Source organism: Dama dama, chromosome 27 (genome assembly GCF_033118175.1).
Source record: "Dama dama isolate Ldn47 chromosome 27, ASM3311817v1, whole genome shotgun sequence".
NCBI lineage: Eukaryota > Metazoa > Chordata > Mammalia > Artiodactyla > Cervidae > Dama > Dama dama.
In genome coordinates, this window is record NC_083707.1 from 26,318,360 (window position 1) to 26,344,038 (window position 25,679).

The 25,679-nt window shown below is 34.3% G+C and overlaps 1 protein-coding gene across 4 annotated transcripts in view; it reads right to left on the minus strand.

Moving 5' to 3' along the window:
- Positions 1-8,342: 8,342 nt before the first annotated feature.
- The window catches only part of RNF138 (ring finger protein 138), a 45,823-nt gene continuing 28,486 nt past the window's right edge, over positions 8,343-25,679 (minus strand). For 2 of the 4 annotated variants that reach the window (XM_061131383.1, XM_061131384.1), the window contains exons 4-8: positions 24,672-24,787; positions 18,414-18,470; positions 15,592-15,703; positions 11,486-11,593; positions 8,343-9,942 (exon numbers count right to left, since the gene is read on the minus strand). In XM_061131383.1, coding sequence (XP_060987366.1) covers positions 9,874-9,942; positions 11,486-11,593; positions 15,592-15,703; positions 18,414-18,470; positions 24,672-24,787 — 462 coding nt within the window. In that variant the 3' untranslated portion in view covers positions 8,343-9,873. The remainder of the gene's footprint in view (positions 9,943-11,485; positions 11,594-15,591; positions 15,704-18,413; positions 18,471-24,671; positions 24,788-25,679) is intronic. The other 2 variants (XM_061131385.1, XM_061131387.1) reach the window with 2 other exon arrangements.

A 25,679-nucleotide genomic window follows, 5' to 3' on the forward strand; every position in this document is an offset into this window, starting at 1 on the left:
CTTTTAGAGGAAGACGGCAGATCCCTGGGAAGTTAACTGGGTTTAAATCAAGACAAGATCATTCATTAAAGAGGAAATAAAACTAGAATGCAAGATGTACATATATTTATTTTTTAAAAATAGGCACAAATGGGGCATAATTACTTAGTAATATTAAAAATAAGAAAAAATATGAGGAGTCAGGTAAGAAAATAGAATCAATTAAAAAATGCAAAATTCAAACCTGTACTGGTGCAAATGCACACCACAAGATTGGGGGGCGGGGGGTGCTGGTTCACTCAGATGTTCATTCCACCAAGTGAAGTAACTTGGAAATCTTCAGGAAGTCTTTATTTTACCAAGAAGGAACGAGCTAAAAGCGAGCTATTTATTTTTAAAAAGCATCTGAATATTGATTAACATAACAATGTTTAAATGTTGTAAACAGTATTACATTTTCAAGGCAAAACATTATGCCAACACACACAAGCAAAAAAATGGACTTACTGCAAACTTAAATCTGACTAATGTTGTATAAAATAATTGCTTTTTTGCAGAATCCTGAAAACAACTTTTTCAAGTAAATTTTTAAAAACCACCAGCTAGCACACAAAAATGTAATTTCCAACAACAAACAAGTAGGTTAGACAGAGGACTGATACACTTATGGATGAACAACCAACAGAAAGCCTTCTACTTTAAATACACAAGTTTTTAAAAGAAATGGGTAGGATGTTGCTTAAGGATGTTATCTTTGTAGGATGGTAGTTTTTTTAAGGAACAAATGTGTCAGGAAACAGTACAGTATCTTCCTTATACTCTAGGTAAGCAATAAGCAATCGTAAGTAGAAAATGTGTCAGTTCTCCAACAGTACCTTCTAGGAATATTTTTGTTAATAAAATCCGACTATGTAAATATTCAGAAAACTAGTGTTTTCTTATATTCAAGATTACATACTATAACAAAAATCTTTTTTACACCATACTACATTCATTATGGGTTCATTAAATATGTAAGATTGATTTTTAAGGGAATTTCTACATTTAAGAATGCACCACATTTCTGAAGGGTAAAAGTAGTATTATCATCTCAATTAGATGCAGAGAAGCATTTGACAAAATTCAGTATCTATTAATGATAAAAACTCTCAACAACGTGGGTATCGAGGGGGCATACCTTGACAAAATTAAAGACATTTATCACAAACTCTCAGCTAACATACTCAACAGTGAAAAGCTGAAAGATCTTCCTCTACAATTAGGAACAAGACAAGGATGACCACTCTTCCCACTTGTATTCAATGCAGAATTGGAGGGAATTCTCTGGCAGTTCAGTGGTTAGGACTCTACTTTCACTGCTAAGGACACAGGTTCAATCCCTGGCCAGGGGCAAGCTGCACAGTGCAGCCAAAAAGAAACAATATAGTGTTAGAAGTTCTAGCACAGCAATTAAGCAAGAAAGAGAAAAGGTATTCAAATTGTAAAGAAAGAAGTAAAACTGCCACAGTTGGCAGATGACATATTACTTACAGGAAACCCTAAAAACTACCAAAAAACTGTTAGAAATACACAAAATCAATAAACTTGCAGGATATAAAATTAATATATAGAAACGTGATATTTCTATGCATTAGTGACGAAGTATCAGAAAGAGAAATTAAGAAAAATCCCATTTACAATTGTATAGAAAAGAACAAAATACTTAGGAATAAAGTTAACCAAGAAGGCAGAAGACTTGCACATTGAACACTGTATGACAAGACTTCCCTGGTAGTACAATGATTAAGACTTTGTGCTTCCACTGCAGGGGGTGTGGGTTCAATCCCTAGTTGGGGAACTAAGATCCCTCATGTCATGTCCTGCTTGTGCAGTATGCCACCCCTCCCCAAAAAGTGTAAGACATGATGAAAGAAATTAAAGAAGACAGAAATGGAAAGATATTCTAAGGTCATGGATTGGAAGAATTTTGTTAAAGTGTCCAGACTACCTAAGGCAGTTTACAGATTCAATGCAAATCTTATAAAAATTTCAGTGAATTTTTAATAGAACAAATTCTAAAATTTGTATGGAACCACAAAGACCCTTGAATAGCCAAAGCAATCCTGAGAAAGTAGAAGACAATATGGGATGAATATAAAAACAGACACACTAATCAATGGAATAGAGTACAGAAATAAACCCATACATATATGGACAACTGATTTATGACAAAGAAGCCAAGAACATACAACGGGAGAAAGGTCAGTCTGTTTAATAAACGGTGTTGAAAAACTGGGCAGCCATATGCAAAAGAATGAAACTAGACCACTATCTTACACAAAACTTAACACAAAATGGAGTTAAAGATTTGAAGTTAAGACCTGAATCATAAAATTCCTATAAGAAACAGAGGCAGTAACCTCCCTGGCATCTGTTTTAGCAATTTTTGTTTTTAAATCTGACTCCAAAGGCGAAATAAATAAGACAACATTAATCTAAAGGCTTCTTCACAGAAAAGGAAACTATCAACAAAATGATACGGTTATCTATGGAATGAGAGGAGTTATTAACAATTCATGTATCTGTTAAGAGGTTAATGTCAAAAATATACAAATAACTTATACTACAACTCAACAACAACAAAGCAAGTATTTAAAAAATAGGTAGAGAATCTGAATAGATATTTCCAAAAAAGGATATATGGATGGCCAAGAGGTACATTAAAAGATGCCCAATATCACTATCAGGAAAATGGAAATAAAAGTCATAATGAGGTATCATCACAAAACTGTTAGACTGGCTATAATCAAAAAGATAAGAAATAACAAGTGTTGGAGAGAATGCGGAGAAAAGGGATACCCCTGTAGACTACTGCTGGTAATGTTAAATTGGTGCAGCCACCATGCAAGACAGTATGGAGGTTCCTCAAAAAATAACACTGCCATATAATCCAGTTATTCCACTTCTGGGTATTTATCTGAAGAATATGAAAACAAACTAGAAAAGATATATGCACTCCTATATCCATGGCAGTTTTATTTATTTAAGCCAAGATATCCAAGTGTCCATCAAGAAGTAAACAGATAGAGAAGATGCATTACATATAAGCAATGTACATAAAGATTTGAAGTAAATCTTTACAAGGCAATACTGTAGCAATGGAACACTGAAGCAAATCTAGCAATGGAATACTAGCCATAAAAGACATGGCATCTAAGACACAGGTGGACTTTGAGGATATTTTGTGAAGTGAAACACAAACACCCTGTGATTTCACTTATATGTGGAATCTAAAAAAAAATCACGTGAAACAAAACATATACAAACTCATTGGCAGAGAACAGACTGGTGCACAGCAGAAAGCAAGGGAAATGGCAGGGAGGGTGAAATGGGTGAATGGGATCAAGTGCATGGTGATGAATGATAATTAGACTTATGGTGGTGATTACTTTTATAGCATATACAAATATCAATTTACAAAACTTTGTATATCTGGAACTTACATGGTGTCATATACCAATCTTACCTCAATAAATAAAAAAGAATGTACCATACTTCTTGCAGACGCCAAGCAGATCCTAAAATCTACATGGAAATGCAAAAGACCTGTAACAAACAAAACAGTTTTGACAAAGAACAAAGTTGGAGGACTTTCTTATGGATTCCAATACTCACCATAAAGTTACAATTATCAAGACAGTGTCGTACTGGCATAATGACAAATATAGATGAATAGAAAAGAACACAGAGTCCTAAAATAAATCCTGTTACTATGGTCAACAGATTGCTATCAAAGGTGCCAAGGGAATTCTTTGGTGAAAAGGAAAGTCATGTACTGGCTATCTCCATACAAGAACTATACTTCATGCCATACACAAATCAACCTTAAAGAGATTACAGACTTAAATGGAAGAGCAAAAACAATAAAGCTTAAAAAGAAAACATTAAAAAGTCCGACACCCTGGGTTAGGCAAAGATTTCTTATATAAGACACAGAACCAAAAAAAAAAAAAGACACAGAACCATGAAAGGAAGAAAAAAATGATGTACTTCACACCATTAAGAAAATGAAAAGAATGTGCTAAAACAATTTTAACTTACAAAACATGTTCTCTATCAAAAGGGTGGTGCATGAACCCTTGGGAAGGCGAAATAGTTTCTGAACATGAACTCTTCCAAGGGTCTATAAGATCAAAAATATTTTCATAAAAATACTGATTTTTAATTGCCTTAGTGTGTTACTGGTGGTGTTAATGCCTTATATGAATCAAGGCAGTGGCACCGAACATACTAATTTTTACATCATGCATTCAAGGGCAGGGACTTCCCTGGTGGCTCAGATGGTAAAGAATCTGCCTGCAATGCCACAGACCCAGGTTTGATCCCTAGGTATGGAAGATCCCCTGGAGAAGGGAATGGCTACCCACTCCAATATTCTTGCCTGGAGATCCCCAAGGACAGAGGTGCCTAATTGGCTACAGTCCATGGGGTCACAAAGAGTTGGACATGACTAAGCGATTAACACCCAAGTGCAGTCTTTCATTAAAAGAGATCTGTTAAGATGCCAAACAATGCCACTACTCTCAATGAAACATTTTTTAAGTTATTTTCCACTAAAAACATCAACGTTAATGTAATGAGCTTGATAGTCTATCTGAAAACAGAAAATGGTTGGTATAAAGTAACACTAAACAAACATTCATGAACTTTTCAAAAAGGTCAGAAAAACAATTTAAAACCTTAAAGGTTAGTGATTTCCTTGGCAGTTCAGTAGCTAAGACATCACCTTTCAATACAGGGGTTATGGATTCAATCCCTGATCAGGGAGCCCAAGATGCCTTGCAGCCAAAAAGCCAAAACATAAAACAGGAGCAATATTGCAACAAATTCAATGAAACTTTAAAAATGGTCCACATCAAAAAAATTTACAAAAAAAAAGGGGGGGGGTCTTATAGAGACAACCAAATAACCTAGGCAATCATATAAAAGCTATTCAAGTCGGCTGCTAATATTACAAATACTGTACTTTTTTCTTCTCAACAGGATGACAATCAGCTGATTATTCTTTATAAAGATTATTTTTAAAGATTTTTTTATTTAAAATTTCTTTTTCTGGATTATTTGTACTTCTTGGAGACAAAGACAACCCTCAGAATGGGAGAAAATAAAACAACTGACAAAGGATTAATTTCCAAAATATGTAAGTAGCTCATACAACTCAATACCAGAAAAACAAAAAACTCAATCAAAAAGTGCGAAAAAGACCTAAACAGACATTTCTCCAAAGGAGACATACAGATGGCTAATGAACACATGAAAAGACACTCAACATCGCTCATTATTAGAGAAATGCACATCAAAACTACAATGAGACACCACCTCACACCGGTCAGAACGGTTATCATCAAAAAGTCTACAAAGAATAAGTGCTGGACAGAGTGTGGAGAAAAGGGAACACTCTTGCACTGTTGGTGAGAATGTAAATTGATACAGCCACTATGGAAAATGGTATGGAGATTCCTTAAAAAACTAGGAATAAAACCACCATATGACCCAGCAATCCCACTCCTAGGCATATACCCTGAGGAAACCACAATTGGAAAAGACACATGTATCCCACTGCAGCACTATTTATAATAGGTAGAACATGGAAGCAACCTAGATGTCCATTGACAGATCAATGGATAAAGAAGTTGTGGTACATATGCAAAATGGAATATTACTCAGCCATAAAAAGGAATGCTTCTGAGTCATTTCTAATGAGGTGGATGAACCTAGAACCTATTATACAGAGTGAAGTCAGTCAGAGACAGAAAGATAAATATCGTATTTTAACGCATATATACAGAACGGTATTGAAGAATTTACTTACAGGGCAGCAATGGAGAAACAGACATAGAGAATAGACTTGTGAACATGGGGAGAGGGGAGAAGAGGGTGAGATGTATAGAAAGAGTAACATGGAAACTTACATTACCATATGTAAAATAGATAGCCAACAGGAATTTTCTGTATAGCTAAGGAAACTCAAACGGGGGCTTTGTATCGACCTAGAGGAGTAGGATGGGGAGGGAGATGGGAGGGAAGTTCAAAAGGGAGGGGATATATGTATACCTATGGCTGATTCATGTTGAGGTTTGACAGAAAACAACAAAACTCTGTAAAGCAATTATCCTTCAATAAAAAAATAAATAAATCCTTAAAATATTGTAAAAAACAAAACAAAAATCCAGATTTTACAAACAAAATTTTACAGAAATTGAAGAGACCTGCCAGATGTAAACATAACTGTTAAATTTGTACTGAATACACAGTAATAGTAAAGACAACAGGCTCTCTGCATATTAACTCCTAATCTCTAATCCAGACGTGAGAGGCTACACAATTTGTTCCAAACCACAGGAAGTGTATCAACTTGCAGAACCATCAAAACCAAGCTACCTAGTCCAAGAAACTAGGCTTGCTTGTTTTAAGAGCTTTTAGTATCCCATGAAGATACACTTACTCCCTTCTTCTGTATCAACTGCAGCAGCCCTTTTTAAGCTTCTATTGGTAGTATTACACACTACTGCCAGAAAATACAGTCCTGACATATTTATTAAAATCTTGTTCCTAACAAAATGCCCTTGAAAACAGTATGAGAAAGGTCAGGTTCTTACCTGGTTTCAGTGGAAAACCATTTGGTTACACTCTTCACCTGTTTTTCCAGTTATTACAAAAGGAAGACCAGTCAGTTTTCAGGTTTTATCTAGATGTGGAACCACTAGGAGTCAACATACATGAAAAAAGAACCACTTGTAATTCACTTAATTTTCAAACAGAAATATTTAAAAGTAGCTTTAGAAGCAACTTTTTAGCTTTTCTGTTCTGGACAAAAGACAAGTTATTGTAAGCATCTGTAGACTAAAAACTGATCTAGACATTTCAAAACAATATTGAACAAAAGTATCTGGATACAATCTTTACTGAGTGCTTCCCCCATAAGAGTATAAAAACAGGCAAAACAATTTGTGATATTAGTGGCAAGTTGTCACTCAATAAGAGGACTTATGGGATTCTCTGTATCCTCTTTTAATCCCTTGATAAAACTCATTTCTATTCCCCATCTTTTTCAGAACTGCACTGCCTAATTAGAAAATTACATTGCATACTAAGTGGTATCACAGAATGAGTTTTTAGTTCATATTTCTATTAGAAGTTTTATACTGTATGTATTCACATGTATTCTGGGCCACACCTTTTCTACAAATGTCACCACCTCCAGAGGGTTTATTCTTTGAGTAGCAGCCCTAAGGGGTTCCTATCAAGTTATGATTCACTGAAGACTGTAATACTTACTAAGCATGCAACAGGTATATGACATTGTGTTTGGCAATACATTCTTATAACCCTGATACCTTATTTAAGGGTAACTTTTCCATTAAAAAATGTCTGTTAACCAGTTAACTAGCTTTCTGCCTGGTTGCTATTAAATTGCAGGGCTTGAAAATCCTGCTGTGTGAACACTTGATAAAATAGCTTTATAAGTTGATTAACATTTGAAATAAAGATAAAATAGGTTTGTAAAGTTACTCCCAACATACAGCATCAGCATGTGGTAGCTTTCTCCTATCCACGTTTTTAAATGCAAAATAATGGGTTATCTCCTACATGTCTTCCAGGATGAGTTATAAGAGTTAAATGTTATCATGTTTGCCTCTAGACAAAATTTTAATTAGACACACAAGTAGGAGAAAACCATGTTTAATTGAAAAATAAAGCAATACATCTCAAATAAGACTCTGCTTAACAACATAAACTTTTGAGGCCTGTTAAGTGGTACTGTGAAATTTAGGTGTAAAGTATCGACAGTTTCCTCCCTATTCCTAAACCACTGCTCAAAGGATGGGAGGTTTTCAACAAATATTTCCATACTGAGGAGTTCCCAGGTAACAGCGAGTAAAAGTTGGTATTTTCCTTATGAAAAAATGTTTATGAAAGACACACAAGACAATAAAATGGTATTTAACTAATCCACAAACTTCAAAACACAATTTCATCAAGATGATCTCTATAATTTTCCTTTAAAGAAGTTCTCAAATCTCAGAATGGTTTTACTTGACATACTGGAAGTACTAAATTCTGAAAGAAAGTACTGAAGTTATTGCTTTAAACTGGAAAAATCTATAGTCAAAAGTCTTTTAAAAAAGAGTTCATTAAACAGCTATTCTTATAATTACACTCATGTAACCACAGAGAAACATTCAAGCACATAGTAAACATCACTCTTTAGGATGACAGAAACAAGGCATATGTTAAGATGTATGGCTTTTTTGGTGATTGCTATTACTACCCATAAATAAAGTCATTACTATTTGACTGAAAAAGGTTTTTACAAAACTCTGTTTCAAAATTAACATTTTTATTAAATCAAGTTAAAAAAACATTCACTGTAGAAAAGTCAACAAGGGTTTTAACAAAACCAAAATATACCTTTTTATACAACATATGTATATATTAGCAGCAAACTACTTCTGAGATTTTATGTTCTTTTAGTTATTTAATTTAAAGAAAGCATAAACAATTATATTAGTATGGAATGTCAGCTAATCCACTCTTCAGCTTTTTTCTGTGATTTGGGCCATCTAGTACAAGTTATTTTATGACGTTCATTAATGAATACTAAGAATGAACTCAATTTTGACTAAAATGTAGTGAAACAGAGTGGCTGGTAGGATCCATCTCACTACTATAGTCCCGCATTATCTTTAAGATAACAAATGAGCACCATATAAACATATAATTGTGTAGGTGTGTAAACTCAATTTTTAAGGTGTCAGAGTAGCCAAGTAGACAACTTAGCATTTGACTGTTACTTTAAAAATTTTGGTAACATACAAAATTTTAATCAACTCAGATAAACACATCAACCCCATATTACTTGTCCCTTTTAAAAATCTTAATAGAAATTCTGCATATAACCAGACAAATTGCATGCTTACATGTGTATATACACATACAAAAGTGCATGTATATATACATACACATCTTGAGCTTTGAACAAATTTCTAAATTGAGACGAAGTCAAACCTCTCATTTAAATATATAGAGAGAATGTAATATCACCAACTGCAAGTTTCTAATAAAAGGTTCATCATAGCTAAACCAGCAATTCTGTTATTGAAAATTCTGAGGCCAAAGAGCTGTAATTCAGCTTACTGTACTTGAGGCTTACAAATTAGTCAGCCAAACAAACAAGATTTGACATTACCAACTGTCCACCAAAGAAATCAATTTTTCTCTTGATACTTCCTTCTAGCAGCAAAAAGGAAATATCTATACAATGAGCTTTTGCTTTTTAAAGAGTTAAAATTATTAAAGAAATCTCACTAGTCTTCAAAAATACTAAACATTATATAAATACAATTTTCTTATAGTTGAATTCTTTAGCTAGAATCTGCATTTAAAAAAGTTTCCTTTGGATTGTTTCATTTAGCACTTCAAGTCTCCATTTGCAACTCAAATAACTGGCTCAGTTTTGTTAGGTTTATATTAATCACATCATTCAGAATTTGGTACTGTGTTACCTGTGTACAATAATGTCAATGGGAGGAACTGCACCAAATTTCAAAAGCAAGGAAAAATTCAAGAATATGTAATGCAAAAAAGATAAGTACAATAGGGATTCTCTTTTCACTATTAATGAAATATAATCCTTTTAATGTTTATAAAGATAATGTCCTAAGTTTTATCTTTTAACTTATCAAAAGAATTAAGTTTTTACATGGCCCACCTTTATTTTTCAATTAAACTAAAACAATAGACTGAATTACTTTTATTAATATACACATCAAGTTATTGAAATGGTGACTTCATGTAGTTTTCTCCTTAAAGATGGCACTTGCAGGTACAAAGATGCAGAGGTGTCTGCAGCCTTCAGATGTTTACTTGAAAAGATTCTTCAACAGCAGTTTGATACTGGGTTTCCTCATCTAGCTGAAGATTCTAAAAATGTAACATTAACATGTCAATAGGAAAAACATACTCAATTATTCAATACTTTGCCCAATACATTACACATCTTGATACACATTACATATACTTGAAACATAAACTTAAAATATAAGATCTAAAATTTTAAAATTCATTTATAACTATTTATAAAAACTGATAAACAAAAGAGAGGATCAGCAGAGAATGAAATTTGAGAGTTAAAATGTCTGATGCTAACCTGAATTAACAGCATCTTAATCATAATATAAAGATAACTAAAGTCCACTCAATCTGATTATACTATTACTCCTTAACTTAAAAAATTCTGTTTCCTTTCAATTATGGTCCATGGATTTGCTTTAAAATAGGCCTCCTCTTTTACAACTCGAATAATTAAAATTAAATGTTCTTCTGTGGCAAGGTAAAACAATCTGACAATCAGATCAAAAGTGGTTCACAAAATATATTTTTGTTTTTCCAAACATAATTCTCCAGATGCAGTAACCTTTCTTACATTGAGAATTCAGAATAATCTATAATTATACCATAAAAATGCTAAAATTATCAGACTACACCTGAATTCTACATATATTTGACCATTTTTATACAGTATCACTAAAAAGTACAAATTATACAAAATAAAAATATATATCAAGAATGATGTAATTTCAACACTGAGGGGCAGGGATGTGTAAATTCTATTCCAGCCAATCTCAATTGCCCATGCCTGTGCTCACCTAAACAGGAAAACAAATATGAACCATTTTTTGTCAGGCTGAATCTTAATAAGACTTTTAATTCCCTGAAGATGAATAAAATGCAAATTCACAATTAATAAAAGTCATCTAATTTTTTTAAACTATCAAGACACATTTGGGAAGTGAAAATTAAATTCATGCTTTGCTCTGGAGATCCATTTTTATATAACTTCCCTCATGTACTCTGTTAAAGCAGTGAACTAAGGCCAGAATCTACTATTTAACCTGGCTTTACCCTGGGTCAGGAAGATCCCCTAGAGAAGGGACCCACTTCAGTATTCTTCCCTGGACAATCCCATGGACAGAGGAGTCTGGTGGGCTACAGTCCATGGGGCTGCAAAGAGTCAGACACAACCGAGTGACTAACACTCTCACTTTCATTACTTAATAAATAAGCTCTGCATTTTTAAAAAAAATGTCTCTCACATGTAGATATTATGAGTTTAACAAGCTATTTATACTACACAAGAAATACATCCTCTAGCTGTCATACCAACTTTACTTTTCTAGCAGGTATAATTTTTCTTAAATCTAGATAATATTCATATAAATGAGCATCTTGTTAATCCGGGGGTTTGCTAGTCCTCTATTAATAATCTCTCTAGTATAGGAGGTGGACAATAAATTCACCATTTATACAAACCAAAGTTCACCTATGTTATTATAAAATCAACAGAACTTGCTCTATATTCATCCAACATGATACAGTATTTCACCTCAAAATTCATCTAGACTGAAAGGTTAATGTGACTTCAATATTTAAAAAGTATTTTCTTAATATTGAAAAATTCACTTACCACAAATTCTCCATAATCAAACTGATGTCTTTGATTTAGATGACTAACAAAATTTCTAGTAACCTGGCTAGGATCTCCCCAAGGAAGAGACACACAAATAGGACACGTCTATAAGAAACAGAATATTTCAAATAAAAAATAATGAAAATAACTTAACATTATTATTGAAAGTATTAAAACATGTTACCAAAAAATTTTACATAAAGCACTTCTAAGGGCCAAATTTCATGACTAGATTATTTCTAGACCAAATTACCTTAGATAAAGTATACTAATCTGATGCAACACAATAAAAAGAGAGATATTATATATTCTGTTACTTAAATCTGATTATTCTACTTTTTAACAAAAACACCACATCCAGCCTTAACCAACTGTAATGACAATTACCATTAACCAGTATGTATTCTCTGTTCAAGGGACTCTCAAAGCAAGAACACTGAAGTAGTTTGCCACTCCCACCATGGACCACATTTTGTCAGAACTCACCACCATGACCCATCTGTCTTGGGTTGGCCCTGCACCACATGGCTCATAATTTCACTGAGTTACACAAGGCTGTGATCCATGTGATCATTTTGGTTAGCTTTCTGTGATTTTGGTTTAACAAATGCAAAAAGGCAAAATGGTTATCTAAGGAGGCCTTACAAACAGCTGAGAAAAGAAGAGACGTGAAAGGCAACAGAGAAAGGGAAAGACATACCCAACTGAACGCAGAGTTCCAAAGAACAGCAAAGAGACATAAGAAAGCTTTCTTAGGTGAACAATGCAAAGAAACAGAGGAAAACAATAGAATGGGAAAGACTAGAGATCTCTTCAAGAAAATCAGAGATACCAAGGCAACATGTCATACAAAGATGGGCACAATCAAGGACAGAAAAGGCAAGAACCTAAGAGAAGCAGAAGAGATTAAGAAGAGGTGGCAAGAATACTCAGAACTGGACAAAAAAGATCTTAATAATCTAGATAACCATTATGGAATGGCCACTCACCTAAAGTCAGATATCTTGGAGTATGAAGTCAAGTGGGCCTTAGGAAGAATTACCATGAACAGAGCTAGTGGAGGTGATGGAATTCCAGCTGAGATATTTCAAATCCTAAAAGATGATGCTGTTAAAAAGTGCTGCACTTAATATGCCAACAAATTTGGAAAACTCAGCAAAAGCCACAGGACTGGAAAAGGTCAGTTTTCATTCCAGTCCCAAAGAAGGGCAATGCCAAAGAATGTTCAAACTACCATACTACTGTGCTCATTTCACGTTAGCAAGGTAATGCTCATGCTGATGAACCAGAGATCAAACTGCCAACATCCACTGGATCACAGAAAAAGCAAGAGAATTCCAGAAAAGTATCTACTTCTGCTTCATTGATTACGCTAAGCCTTTGACTTTGTGGATCACAACTGGAAAATTCTTAAGAAGATGCCAGACCACCTTACCTGCCTCCTGAGAAACCTATATGCAGGTCAAGAAGCAAAAGTTAGAACCAGACATGGAACAATGAACTGGTTCAAAACTGGGAAAGGAGTATGTCAAGGCTGTATATTGTCACCCTGCTTATTTAATTTCTACACAGAGTACATCATGCAAAATGCCAGGCTGGATGAATCACAAGCTAGAATCAAGACTGCCAGGAGAAGTATCTGCAACCTCAGATAAGCAGATGATACCACTCTAATGGCAGAGACTGAAGAAGAACTAAAGAGCCTCTTGATGAAAGTGAAAGAGGAGTAAAAAAAGCTGGCTTAAAATTCAACATTCAAAAAACTAAGATCATGGTATCTGGTCCCAATACTTGATGGCAAACAAATGGAAAAAATGGAAACAGTGGGAGGTTTTATTTTCTTGGGCTCCAAAATCACTGCAGATGGTGACTGTAGTCATAAAATTAAAATACTCGTGCTCCTTGGAAGAAAAGCTATGACAAACCATATTAAAAAGCAGAGACATTACTTTGCCAACAAAGGCCTATATAGTCAAAGTTACAATTTTTCCAATAGTCATGTACAGATGTTCTCACATCTGTTGAGTCATAAAGAAGGCTGAGCACCAAAGAATTGATGTTTTCGAACTGTGGTATGGGAGAAGACTCTTGAGAGTTCCTTGCACTGCAAGGAAATCAAACCAGTCAATCCTAAAGGAAATCAATCCTGAATATTCATAGGAAGGACTGATGCTGAAGCTGAAGCTCCAACACTTGGCCACCTGATGCGAAGAGTCAACTCACTGGAAAAGACCCTGATGCTGGGAAAGCGTGAAGGGAAAAGGAGAAAGGAGCTGCAAAGCATGAGATGGTTAGATAGCATCACCGACTCAAAAGGATGTAAGTTTGAGCAAACTCCAGGAGATAATGAAGGACAGGGAAGGCTGGCATGCTGCAGTACAAGGGGTTGCAGAGTCAGACATAACTTAGTGACTGAACAACAGAATATATTCTCATTAGAGTCATTAAAAAACTGATATAATAATAATTACTAGTTCAACATCATTTATAAGATGAAAGGAAAGGAAGCTTTAAATTGTATCCTTAAGGTTTGAAAGTGAAAGTGAACGTTGCTTAGTCGGTCTGACTCTTTGCAACCCCATGGTCTATACAGTCCATGGAACTCTCCAGGCCACAGTACGGGTGTGGGTAGCCTTTCCCTTCTTCAGGAGATCTTCCCAACCCAGGGATCAAACCCAGGTCTCCCACAATGCAGGTGGATTCTTTTACCAACTGAGTGACAAGGGAAGCCCCTAAAAGTTTAAACTACATCTTAAAAAGTGAATGAATTAGACAGAAATGAAACAAAACAGAACTTCAGTAACCGGACTATAGACAAAGTTTGTGCTATATTGAATATAATGCAGCAACAAAAAAATCACTAATGCAATATAAAACAAATGAAATCTCTTAAATATGTGATTTTCCCTAGAGATGTCTTTTGGCACTGCTAAACAGTAACAGACTCTCTCCTAATGAGGAAAGTAGATGGGGTATCTCCATGACAACACATGGGTCTTTGAGGGCATACTGAGCCATACTCTTCCACAACTTTTCTCTAGTATAGCCACTAAAATTGCTTAGATGTATACACGATCCTTATTTTATCTATATTTTCCTTCTAACTTCTAAGGAAAACATTTACGTATCAAAATGGGAAGTAGTTCTTCCAGCTCAGTTTGTGTTTCACCCACAGCTGAAACTGAAACTCATGTCGGAGCTGGAGGCCCATGAACACAATGGTGGAATCCTGCACTCCCCTCTACCTCCTTCCATCATCAGAAAGGTCCCACCACTTCCCATACATCCTCAAAAGGGCATCAAAAAGATATGAATCCATCAAAAAGAAAGTATGATTCTTTTCCTTCTTTGCTTTATGTTCTCATGTAGAATGTACCACATTCTGTGTGTGCTTATGTGCTAAGTCACTTCAGTAATGTCTGACTGCAACCCTACAGACTGTACCCCGCCAGGCTCCTCTGCCCGTGGGATTCTTGAGGCAAGATTACTGGAGTGGGTTGCCATTTCCTTCTCCAGGGGATCTTCCTGACCCAGGGATCAAGCCCATGTCTCTACCTGTCTGCACTGGCAGGTGGGTTCTTCACCACTAGCACCAGCATTCTGCAAAGACACCATTTACAAAGCTCCCCTCAGTAACGAGTCCTCAGTGCACCTTTCCTCACTCTGCACTTTTCCAAGTTCTGATCTTACTTTACCCTCACAATAAGCCTCTCTCTTCTTATAGTTACTGGGATTTTTTTTTTTTTAATAAGATTTTTTTTTGTTTTGATGTGGACAATTTTTAAAGTCTTTACTGATTTATTACAGTATGCTTCTGTTTTAGGTTTTGATTTCTTGGCCACAAGGTAGGTGGGATCTCAGAGATCCCAGACCAGGTATCAAACCCCTACCCCCTTGCACTGGACTGCCAGGGAAGTTCCTAGTTACTAGAATTTTAAGTATCTCATTTTGCTTCATAGTTATCAATCTTTTGATGACAAAATATACCTTACTGATAATGCCCCATCCAAATCTAAATTAACCACTGTCCCATGTACAGATGAAGGGAAATAAATAGAACAGCATACCTTAAACAGGAGACTGTCGTAAACATACATACTTACCACAGGAACTATCTGAAATAGGTGATTACTGTTACAATGATCCAGTAAACGCTGTCTGGTAAAATTTGATTCTTGACACAAGGGACACTTAAAGGTAGGATGCCCAGAAGAACTATAAAACAATTTTAAATGAAGCATACTGAATTTGAAATTGTAATGTAAGAATGATGCACTCCTATTTTTTGATCAATTACTATTTCTTTCTTTAAAAGTTACAATTACCAAACTAATTAAAGATTCTCTCATTTTTTGAAAACTACATTTTCAGTATTTACTTATTTCATTATTTAATCTACAAGAGATATTCCCAGACAATCTTAGTTTACAGTTCTCTTATTGTCTAGGAAAAACTTTCTCATGGTGCCTCTAAAATAGGCCTTAACAAAAAGAAAAACAAACCCAGTTGTCCCATTTATTAAGTAGATTTGAACAACTTAATTCAGTCATTAATGTAACCAATAGACATCACTGTATATCTCTTGAAAATTTTAAATATTCCATTGTATCCCAGTATGGAAACACCATATCTAGGAAATTAAAATTTTTAAAAGACTTCCATAAATATGGTATATAACTGTAATTTATCCTAGTTTATAAGAGTATAAACACAAAATTCACAGAAAAATGAAAATATCAATTACCAAAATGATCAACATTTCAAAATATTTTGAGGATCATACATCACTGGCTTTTAAGCCCTCAATTTCAGCAAGGGACAGTTCAATACTGACAACTTTGCATAAATAATGCATGGAAGAAACCTGACCACAGTGACACAGAAAAGCTAACTACTTCTAATTTAATGTGATCCGTAAACCAACGGATTCCTTTCTAAACTGCTAACTTCCAGCATTATGTCTGATGACTTAACTGAATTTAAAAATTTTAATTTAAAAATCCATCATTGGAGAAATGTCTGTTTAGTTCTTTGGCCCATTTTTTGATTGGGTCATTTATTTTTCTGGAATTTAGCTGCAGGAGTTGCTTCTACATTTTTGAGATTAATTCTTTGTCAGCTGCTTCATTTGCTAATATTTTCTCCCATTCTGCAGGCTGTCTTTTCACCTTGCTTATAGTTTCCTTCATTGTGCAAAAGCTTTTAAGTTTAATTAGGTCCCATTTGTTTATTTTTGCTTTTATTTCCATTACTCTGGGAGGTGGGTCATAGAGGATCCTGCTATGGTTTATGTCAGAGAGTGTTTTGCCTATGTTCTCCTCTAGGAGTTTTATAGTTTATGGTCTTACATTTAGATCTTTAATCCATTTTGAGTTTATTTTTGTGAATGGTGTTAGAAAGTATTCTACTTTCATTCTTTTACAAGTGGTTGACCAGTTTTCCCAGCACCACTTGTTAAAAAGACTGTCTTCTCTCCATTGTATATTCTTGCCTCCTTTGTCTAAGATACGGTGTCCATACGTGTGTGGATTTATCTCTGGACTTTCTATTTTGTTGCATTGATCTATATTTCTGTCTTTGTGCCAGCACCATACTGTCTTGATGGCTGTAGGTTTGTAGTATAGCCTGAAGTCAGGCAGGTTGATTCCTCCAGTTCCATTCTTCTTTCTCTTGACTGCTTTGGCTATTCAAGGTTTTTTTGTATTTCCATACAAATTGTGAAATTATTTGTTCTAGTTCTCTGAAAAATACCGTTGGTAGCTTGATAGGGATTGCATTGGATCTATAGATTGCTTTGGGTAGTATACTCATTTTCACTATATTGATTCTTCCGATCCATGGACATGGTATATTTCTTCATCTATTTGTGTCATCTTTGATTTCTTTCATCAGTGTTTTATAGTTTTCTATATATAGGTCTTTTGTTTCTTTAGGTAGATTTATTCCTAAGTATTTTTATTCTTTTCGTTGCAATGGTGAATGGAATTGTTTCCTTAATTTCTCTGTTTTCTCACTGTTAGTGTATAGGAATGCAAGGGATTCCTGTGTGTTAATTTTATATCCTGCAAGTTTACTATATTCATTTATTAGCTCTATTAATTTTCTGGTGGAGTCTTTAGGGTTTTCTACATAGAGGATCATGTCATTTGCAAACAGTGAAAGTTTTACTTCTTCTTTTCCAATCTGGATTCCTTTTATTTCTTTTTCTTCTCTGATTGCTGTGGCTAAAACTTCCAAAACTATGTTGAACAGTAGTGGTGAGAATGGGCATCCTTGTCTTGTTCCTGACTTTAAGGGAAATGCTTTCAAGACAAATGGATAAGAAAGCTGTGGTAGATATACACAATGGAATATTGCTCAGCTATTAAAAAGAATGCATTTGAATCAGTTCTAATGAGGTGAATTAAACTGGAGCCTATTATACAGAGCAAAGTAAGTCAGAAAGAAAAACACCAATACAATACATTAACACATATATATAGAATTTAGAAAGATGGTAATGATGACCCTATATGCGAGACAGCAAAAGAGACACAGATGTAAAGAGCAGATTTTTGGACTCTGTGGGAGAAGGCGAGGGTGAGATGATTTGAGAGGATAGCATTGAAACGTGTTATCTTATCATATGTGAAATAGATCATCAGTCCAGGCCTGATGCATGAGACAGGGTGCTCAGGGCTGGTACACTGGGATGACCATGAGGGATGGAATGGGGAGGGAGGTGGAAGGGGGGTTCAGGATGGGGGACAAATGTACACCCATGACTGATTCATGTGAATGTATGGCAAAAACCACCACAATATTGTAAAGTAATTAGCCTCTAATTAAAATAAATTTTTTTAAAAATAAAAATAAAAAATAAAAATCCATCATTACAAAATGATGGGTATTATTTACTAAAGTAATAGAAATTTCCAAAGCTTACCTTGTATTCTCTTGGTAAGTTTCTGTGTTATCAGATGCAGATGTTTCACTCCTGTTACTTAAGAATCATTGGTAGGGGGTGGGGGAGGGAAGAGAAGTTAATACCTCAAGTAATAAAGCACGATACAGATTCATTACCTGCTAATGAAGACAACTAGTCTGAATTTGTTTGAAAAGCCTGAACTTCAAATAGTTCTGAACTATGACATAATTATGGCATTATTTTTAAATAAATTCTGGTAAGAAGACTGCTTATAATGTCCTTATCATAGCCTCTAAAAATTAACTTAGACATAGTTACAAAAGTATAAAGAATACAGAATTCTGCAGAATTATCTTAAATCCACAGCATGAATATTTCCCCAGGTCCTTTAGACTTTCAAATTAAGAGACTCTCTACCTCTACCTGGACTAGTAAGTTTTTGAATGCTGGGACAGGATCAAGAATTTGTGAACTTTCTGGCTTGTAACTAGGACATAGCTTAAAGTTGCAGCATCCAAAATGGAGGTTAAGAAAATATTTGAATGTTCACTATGTTTATATTTTCCAAAAATTAGACTTTCTGACATTTAACATACAAAACAACTTGATGTCCTCACTCGGACCCCATGCCAGTGTCATGTGTCACTTGCAGTATTTGAGAAATCCCAAGAAAGGTGGGCATGCTATGGGGATTGTCAGCTATGCATTACAGAATTTTATCAATGTAGTCAATTTTATAAAAGCAAGACCTTCCAATAGCAGAAACATTAAAATAAAAATGAGATAGGCAGTGGACCAAAAAACTGTACCACACAAGAGCTTTGCTTACATCTGAGTATCAGAGTTAAAGAGTTGTAAAGCTTAGAAAACTGATTATTCATTTTTCTTTTAATAGAATGACAAGCAACATCATCTACCTAACAGATGTTCTCCAATGACAGTCATTTCCCTTCTGGGAAAATACTGTTGTTGTGTCTCCACACATATTCTCTGCAAGGAAGCTTCCCTGATTTCATACTCAAATAGAAGGCTATTAACCATTATTTTGTATCTTTTTAGCAGTTATTAATCTGTTTCTGCAGGTAAAGGTGGAAACTAAAAACTGCTTTTAAAATAAATTTACACTAGGGAGATTACATTCATTAAAAGGATGTTATGACTTTACCAAAAACAGGATGTCACCTGTTTTTTTTAAGTCTCATATCTATACTTGGTAACAGATTTTTAAACTGTTTTCAAATCTTCCAAATAAATATAATCATTGGGTTTTGAACATGCCCTTATAAAATATTATAAAAACTTTCAAATGGTTTGTAAGAATAACTGTAACATCAAAGAAGATAAAAATTTCAACAAAAGCCCTTCTGATATTTATCAAACAGGATTGAAAAATATAGGAATCTCAAACTATGACATATTTCTTCCATTTGGATCTATTATTTTGTGTGTTGTAGGTATCTTTTTCAGCCATGATAGTCATCAAGACCAGGTATCAATAATCTAAAGATTTGGATCTAAATCAAATCTTTAAATTATTGTCACTGTATTAAATCAAGATTTTAAGAAATTTTAGAAATCATAGTCAGCAATATTGTTTTCAATAAAAACACTATTAAAACTTTAGGAATGAAAATATTTTATACCATTAAATAAAGCAAACTTAATAATTGGTTGAAAATTGCTTAAAAATTTTGTGTTGGTTTCTGCTGTGCAAACTTCTCTTTAAAGTAACTTTTTCATCTTAACTATTGCATGTTTTATAAAGTAAAGTATCAATCAGTACTATAAAATACATGCTTAGTCTTAAAATAAACACACACATACTGGGAGTATAGTCTCAATTTTTTCCACTGGTAGGATACACAATCACAAAACTTCCAATTTAAAGCATTTTAATATCAAAGTTAATGCCCTTTTAAAACGCTTTTCCCTTCCACCTCCTCTTAGAGTTCTCTACTTTCCATTATTACTTAGTTATCATCATCATTCTAGCTCTTCCTGACTATCCTGTATCATGCCTACACTACTACTGGTAGCATACTCGTATATTCTAGAAACATATGAATGAGCTCAACAATAGAACATCTATTACGGGCAACCATATTATCAATTTTTAAAAAACGATCATTTTATCCGATACAGAAAAACCATTCAATAAAATTCAACCTCCATAAATGGAAACAAAAACAAAAAACCCTCTGATCACCCACAATGCTTTTAAAAATATAAATGCCTAAACTTTAGATAGCAGACTATCTGGGAATGGAGCCAGACATACATACTTTTATAACCACATAAAAGATTCTAATTTGAGTAAGAACTATTCTATGGAGAAATCTTAAAATTTAGGATGACAGAATCACAGAACAGATGAAGAATATCTATGTTAAAAAACTGTAGTAAACAACTAAACTTAATAATAAAATTTTAGACACATTCCCACTAAATCAAGAATTTTTAAAAGGTACCTGTTATTTAATACTGATAGAGATCCTATTTAATACAATAAATCAAGTATGAAATAAAGCAGTAAGAAACAAAATTGCACTGACAAACAAGTTTCTATGTAATAAATCCAAAAGAATACATAGGAAAATTATTTAGAACTATTAGAACTAGTCACCAAGGTTTCTAAATACAAAATTAAATTACATAAAAATCCTTAATATTCCTACTCACTAGTAATAACCACTTAGATTACAAAACAAGAAAAAAAAAAAGATTTGTACAGCAACAAAAACTAAAGGCTTTCCTAGCAACTAACACTTTCACTGTCACTACTACTAGGAAAAGATGCATGTGTGTGTGTGTGTGTATGTGTGTGTGTGCGCGTGCGTGTGTGTGTGCGCTCAGTCGTGTCTGACTCTTTCCCACCCCTCAAGGACTGCAGCCCAACAGGCTCCTCTGTCCATGGGATTCTCCAGGAAAGAATACTGGAGTGGGTTGACACTTCCTTCTCCAGGGGATCGTCCCAACACAGGGATTGAACCCATGTCTCTTGAGTCTTCTGCATTGGCAGGCAGGTTCTTTACCACTAGCACACCTGGGAAGCCAGGAAAGGATATACTAGAACATACTCATGTGTGCTCTACATGGACCTCTCTTAGTGCATTTTTTTTTAATGGAGAGACAAACAGATGGGAAATGGTGGGAAAAATAAGTGTCACATGATGCCAATTCTCTCCAAATTAATGTATGATTTCAGTAAATTCAAACAATGCTGCCAATTAAAACCTCTACAGGAATTTTTGGGAAGCCCAAAAGTCTGATCCTAAAATTCATGTGGAATAGCAAAGAGCTAAAAATAAGAGAAACAATTTAGTAAGTACAACAAGAAGAACTTTCCCTAGCTGATGTGATAATAAAACCTACTGTTAAAGCCACAATAATTACTGTAACATGGTTCTTGAGGAATAAATGAAGCAACAGAAAAGAATAGAGATGTATAGGACCAAAATGGCATCATAAATCAGTGGGAATGAATAGACTCCTCAATGAATGGTACTAGGACAAATGGTTATCATCTGGGGAAAACTTTTCCTACCTCACATTATACATCCAAAACAAATGCACAGGATATAAACACCATGAATAAGACTAGGAAGCCCATTCTATTAATACTAGATTTAAAAAAAAAAAGACAGACAAGTAAACAGGAAAGACTTCAGAGTAACTAACACTTGATCTAAGTTTTCTAAGAGAAGAAAAAGTCCACTAGCTGGCAAAGAGTATGGGTTAGAACGGGGGTGAAAGTGTGGAGGTGAGGGAATGATGATGATTATGATGATGATGATAATTAAAAACTAGCATTTAGGGAATTCCCTAGAGGTCTAGTGGTTAGGGGGCTTCCCTTGTGGTTCAGTTGGTAAAGAATCTGCCTGCAATGTGGGAGACCTGGGTTCGATTCCTGGGTTGGGAAGATCCCCTGGAGAAGGGAATGACTACCCACTCCAGTATTCTGGCCTGGAGAATTCCATGAACTAAATCCATGGGTCACAAAGAGTCAGACACGACTGAGCAACTTTTACAACTAGTGGTCTGGACTCTGGGACTTTCACTGCTGAGACTGCAGGTTCAATCCCTGGTCAAGGAACTAAGATTCCACAAGCTGCATGGTGTGACCAAAACAGAAAAGGAAAAAAAAAAAAAGCTTAAAATTGATTGTTTTACTTGTATTAATCTATTTATTGGTTAATACAATATTGACCAATCTATTTATTTATTTATTGACTCCCAATCTAATAAGGTGTTTAATAGTATCATCACTACCCCTTTCTCTTTCAAACAAATGAGAAAACTGAGGTACACTTTCTTGCCAAACTCATACAATTAGTAAAGGAAAGAGCCTGGTACCCAGGCAGTCTGGCTCCAAGCCTTCATGTTTAACAACTAAGTTATTCTGTTTCTCAAGAATGGAAAGGATATGGTGGGAATAACTCAACACAGCTAAGGCATATGATGCAGTAATGAATAACCAAGAAAGACAAAGGCTAAAAAAGAAAGGTGAGGGCAAATAAGAAAGGGCTTTAGAATACAGGATTTTGTCTTATTAAGCTAGCTGCTGAATTAGATCATGAAATCCCTTGAGAATTTTTATATTCTCTCTCCAGAAAAATGTACACATAGTACCTACACACAAAATGGCAGTTTAGGTAGTTCACAGAGCTGTTACTGGCTAATGGAATTCAGGATGAGAAACACTGCTATGGGGCCATGGGACGTCATTGACAAGGTACAGAGGGAAGGTACAAAGACAGAGAAAAAGGTCAGAGCTACACTTCTGAAATACACTTTGACAATAGCATGCAGGACAGACTAAAGGAGGATCACCAACCAAAAGAATACTCCAACAGTTCAAGTGAGAGATGATGGAGACTTGATGGGGAAATGACAATAGGGTAGAAGAAGAATACAGATAAGGAATACTGCTATTACCTACGACCGGCTGGACCTGGGGAATAAGAGGGAAGAAGGCATGTCTCATGAGAAGAAAACTGAATTATTTAACAAGCCGTGACTGCCTACATCATATACTAGGAACTTCGCTAAGAGACAGAGACATGATTGTTGAACAAGACAAAGATAATCCCGGCACTTAAGAATAATCTACTGAGTTGATAAAAAATTGTTGAGTAATTCCAATACAGCAGAAGTACAACTTAAAAAAAAAAAATCAGAAGGAATGAACCTAAGGGGATAAAAAGAAATTTTAAAAAATCACAAAATAGGAGTGACCAATTTCATCCAATGACACTGAGCCAAGTAAAATGAGAAGGCTAGTAACCTAAAAAACAAATGATCAAAAAATTATGAAAGACCTTTACCAGAACAGTTTTAACTAAGGAGTTGAGAAGAAGCTTTATTATAGTATGAGTGCTTAAGAGTGGTTAAATTACTGAAAATTAGCAACAAGTGAAATGAAATGCTACTAAAATAAAATGTTAAAGACTTTGCTTAACATATCGTCTCCTGGGAGCCTTTCTATAATACTGCCAATACTGCCTTTCTTTACACAATTGTGTGTGCTTGCTGTTGAGTTTTTAAAAATAAAACATTTCATTGTTTAGAGATACATCCATGGGTGGTAATACTATGAAGAAAACAAAAGAATGAATAACCCAAAAAAGAGGATAGTGATTATCTCTGGGAATATGGGGTTCAAATGGAGCATGGGCATTCAAGGAGACTCTAAGGGGCTGGAAAATGCTATATAATTTTTGATATGGGTTAGTGAATAACCAGGGATTTGCTTTGTGACTAATTTTTAAACCACACATGTGCATTCTGGCCATTCTTATGCATAAAATACATTTCATAAAAATGTTTAATATACATAAACCTGAGACAATAAGATACATATCAAACCAAAACCTAGCTTTAAAAGAATTGAGACTAAAAAAGAACTAATAATAGTACCAAGTCTCCTTTTTACATGACATTTTTTATCAAAATAAAAATTTCAAACAACTAGTAAAAAGATTCTAGTTTGCAAAGACATTACTGAAAAGGGATTTCCTCTAGTTTTCAAGTAATTTCACCTGCAAAAGAAAATACCTTCAATTCACAAATCTATTTTTTACTCAAACATGTAAATTTTCTTAAAATAATTCTTACATAAGCTTAAGTTGAGCACAGTTTCCCAGATTCAATTTAACATGTGTCAAACTTATGAAGACAGGCAATTAAAAAATATAAACACATATAAATAAAACAAAAAATACCTTACATAGCCTCCCCCAAATTTCCATTTTAACGATAAAAATAAATATTACTTACCTGTTCCCTACTGAATCTTGAGAGATCTGAAAGTTTGGAATGATAGAAGAAACACCATATTCATCTTGATACTTCTTACAAGATTTGTAATGATGTCTCATGCGATAGAATTTTATCTGTAAATTATTGATTAAAAAAGCAATGTGACTTTCAAAAGAACAAACATTATATGATTCCACTTCTATAAGAAACAAGAGAATTCAGAGAGATAATGTAGAACATAGGTTACTAGATGGGGTTGGGAAGATGGCGGGGCGGGGGGAACAGCAAGTTACAAGTTAACAGGTACAGATTTTCTGTTTGGGATGATGAAAAAATTCTGGAAACAGATAGCGGTGACTGTTACACAATACAGTAAATGTACTTAATACCACTGTATTGTACACTTAAAAACGGTATGTTTTCTACCTTACCATTCATAATACTGCACTCTTAATTGTTCACTTGATGCCTCATTAAATTGTGTATATATGTGTGTACATATACTTAACACATATATATCAAATACATATCATGTTTCCTTAGCAAATGGAAATATATGTAGATGTTTATTATATAAAAAAATAAGGTTTACCATAATCTTTCACTTATTAAAAAAAAAAAACTAAGAAAAGGCTATTTTACATTATGTATTTTCACCATATTAAACATAAATTTAAAAAATCTTTAATGTATTGTGACTTTTAGTTTAAAAGGGAACTCATTAAGATTTGAGACACTGCCAACAAGAGGAAAAAAACAAGACAAAAACAGGTAAGTAAATATTCCATTTAAACAAGAGTTTGTTTTTTTTTAAAGTAAATGATTTAATTCTAAAAATAAGAAGTAAGTTTCTGTCCATTAGATGCAGAGAAAATGGAGATGAGTCCAACTGTCCATAAACTGACCCTATAAATTAATAAATAATTTTACACTTGAAAATAATACTATTAATAGACACAAAGTAATATTAAAAATTATTAAGAAGTTGCCTCATGGCACTGGGCATATTTTTCTCTCTTTAACTAC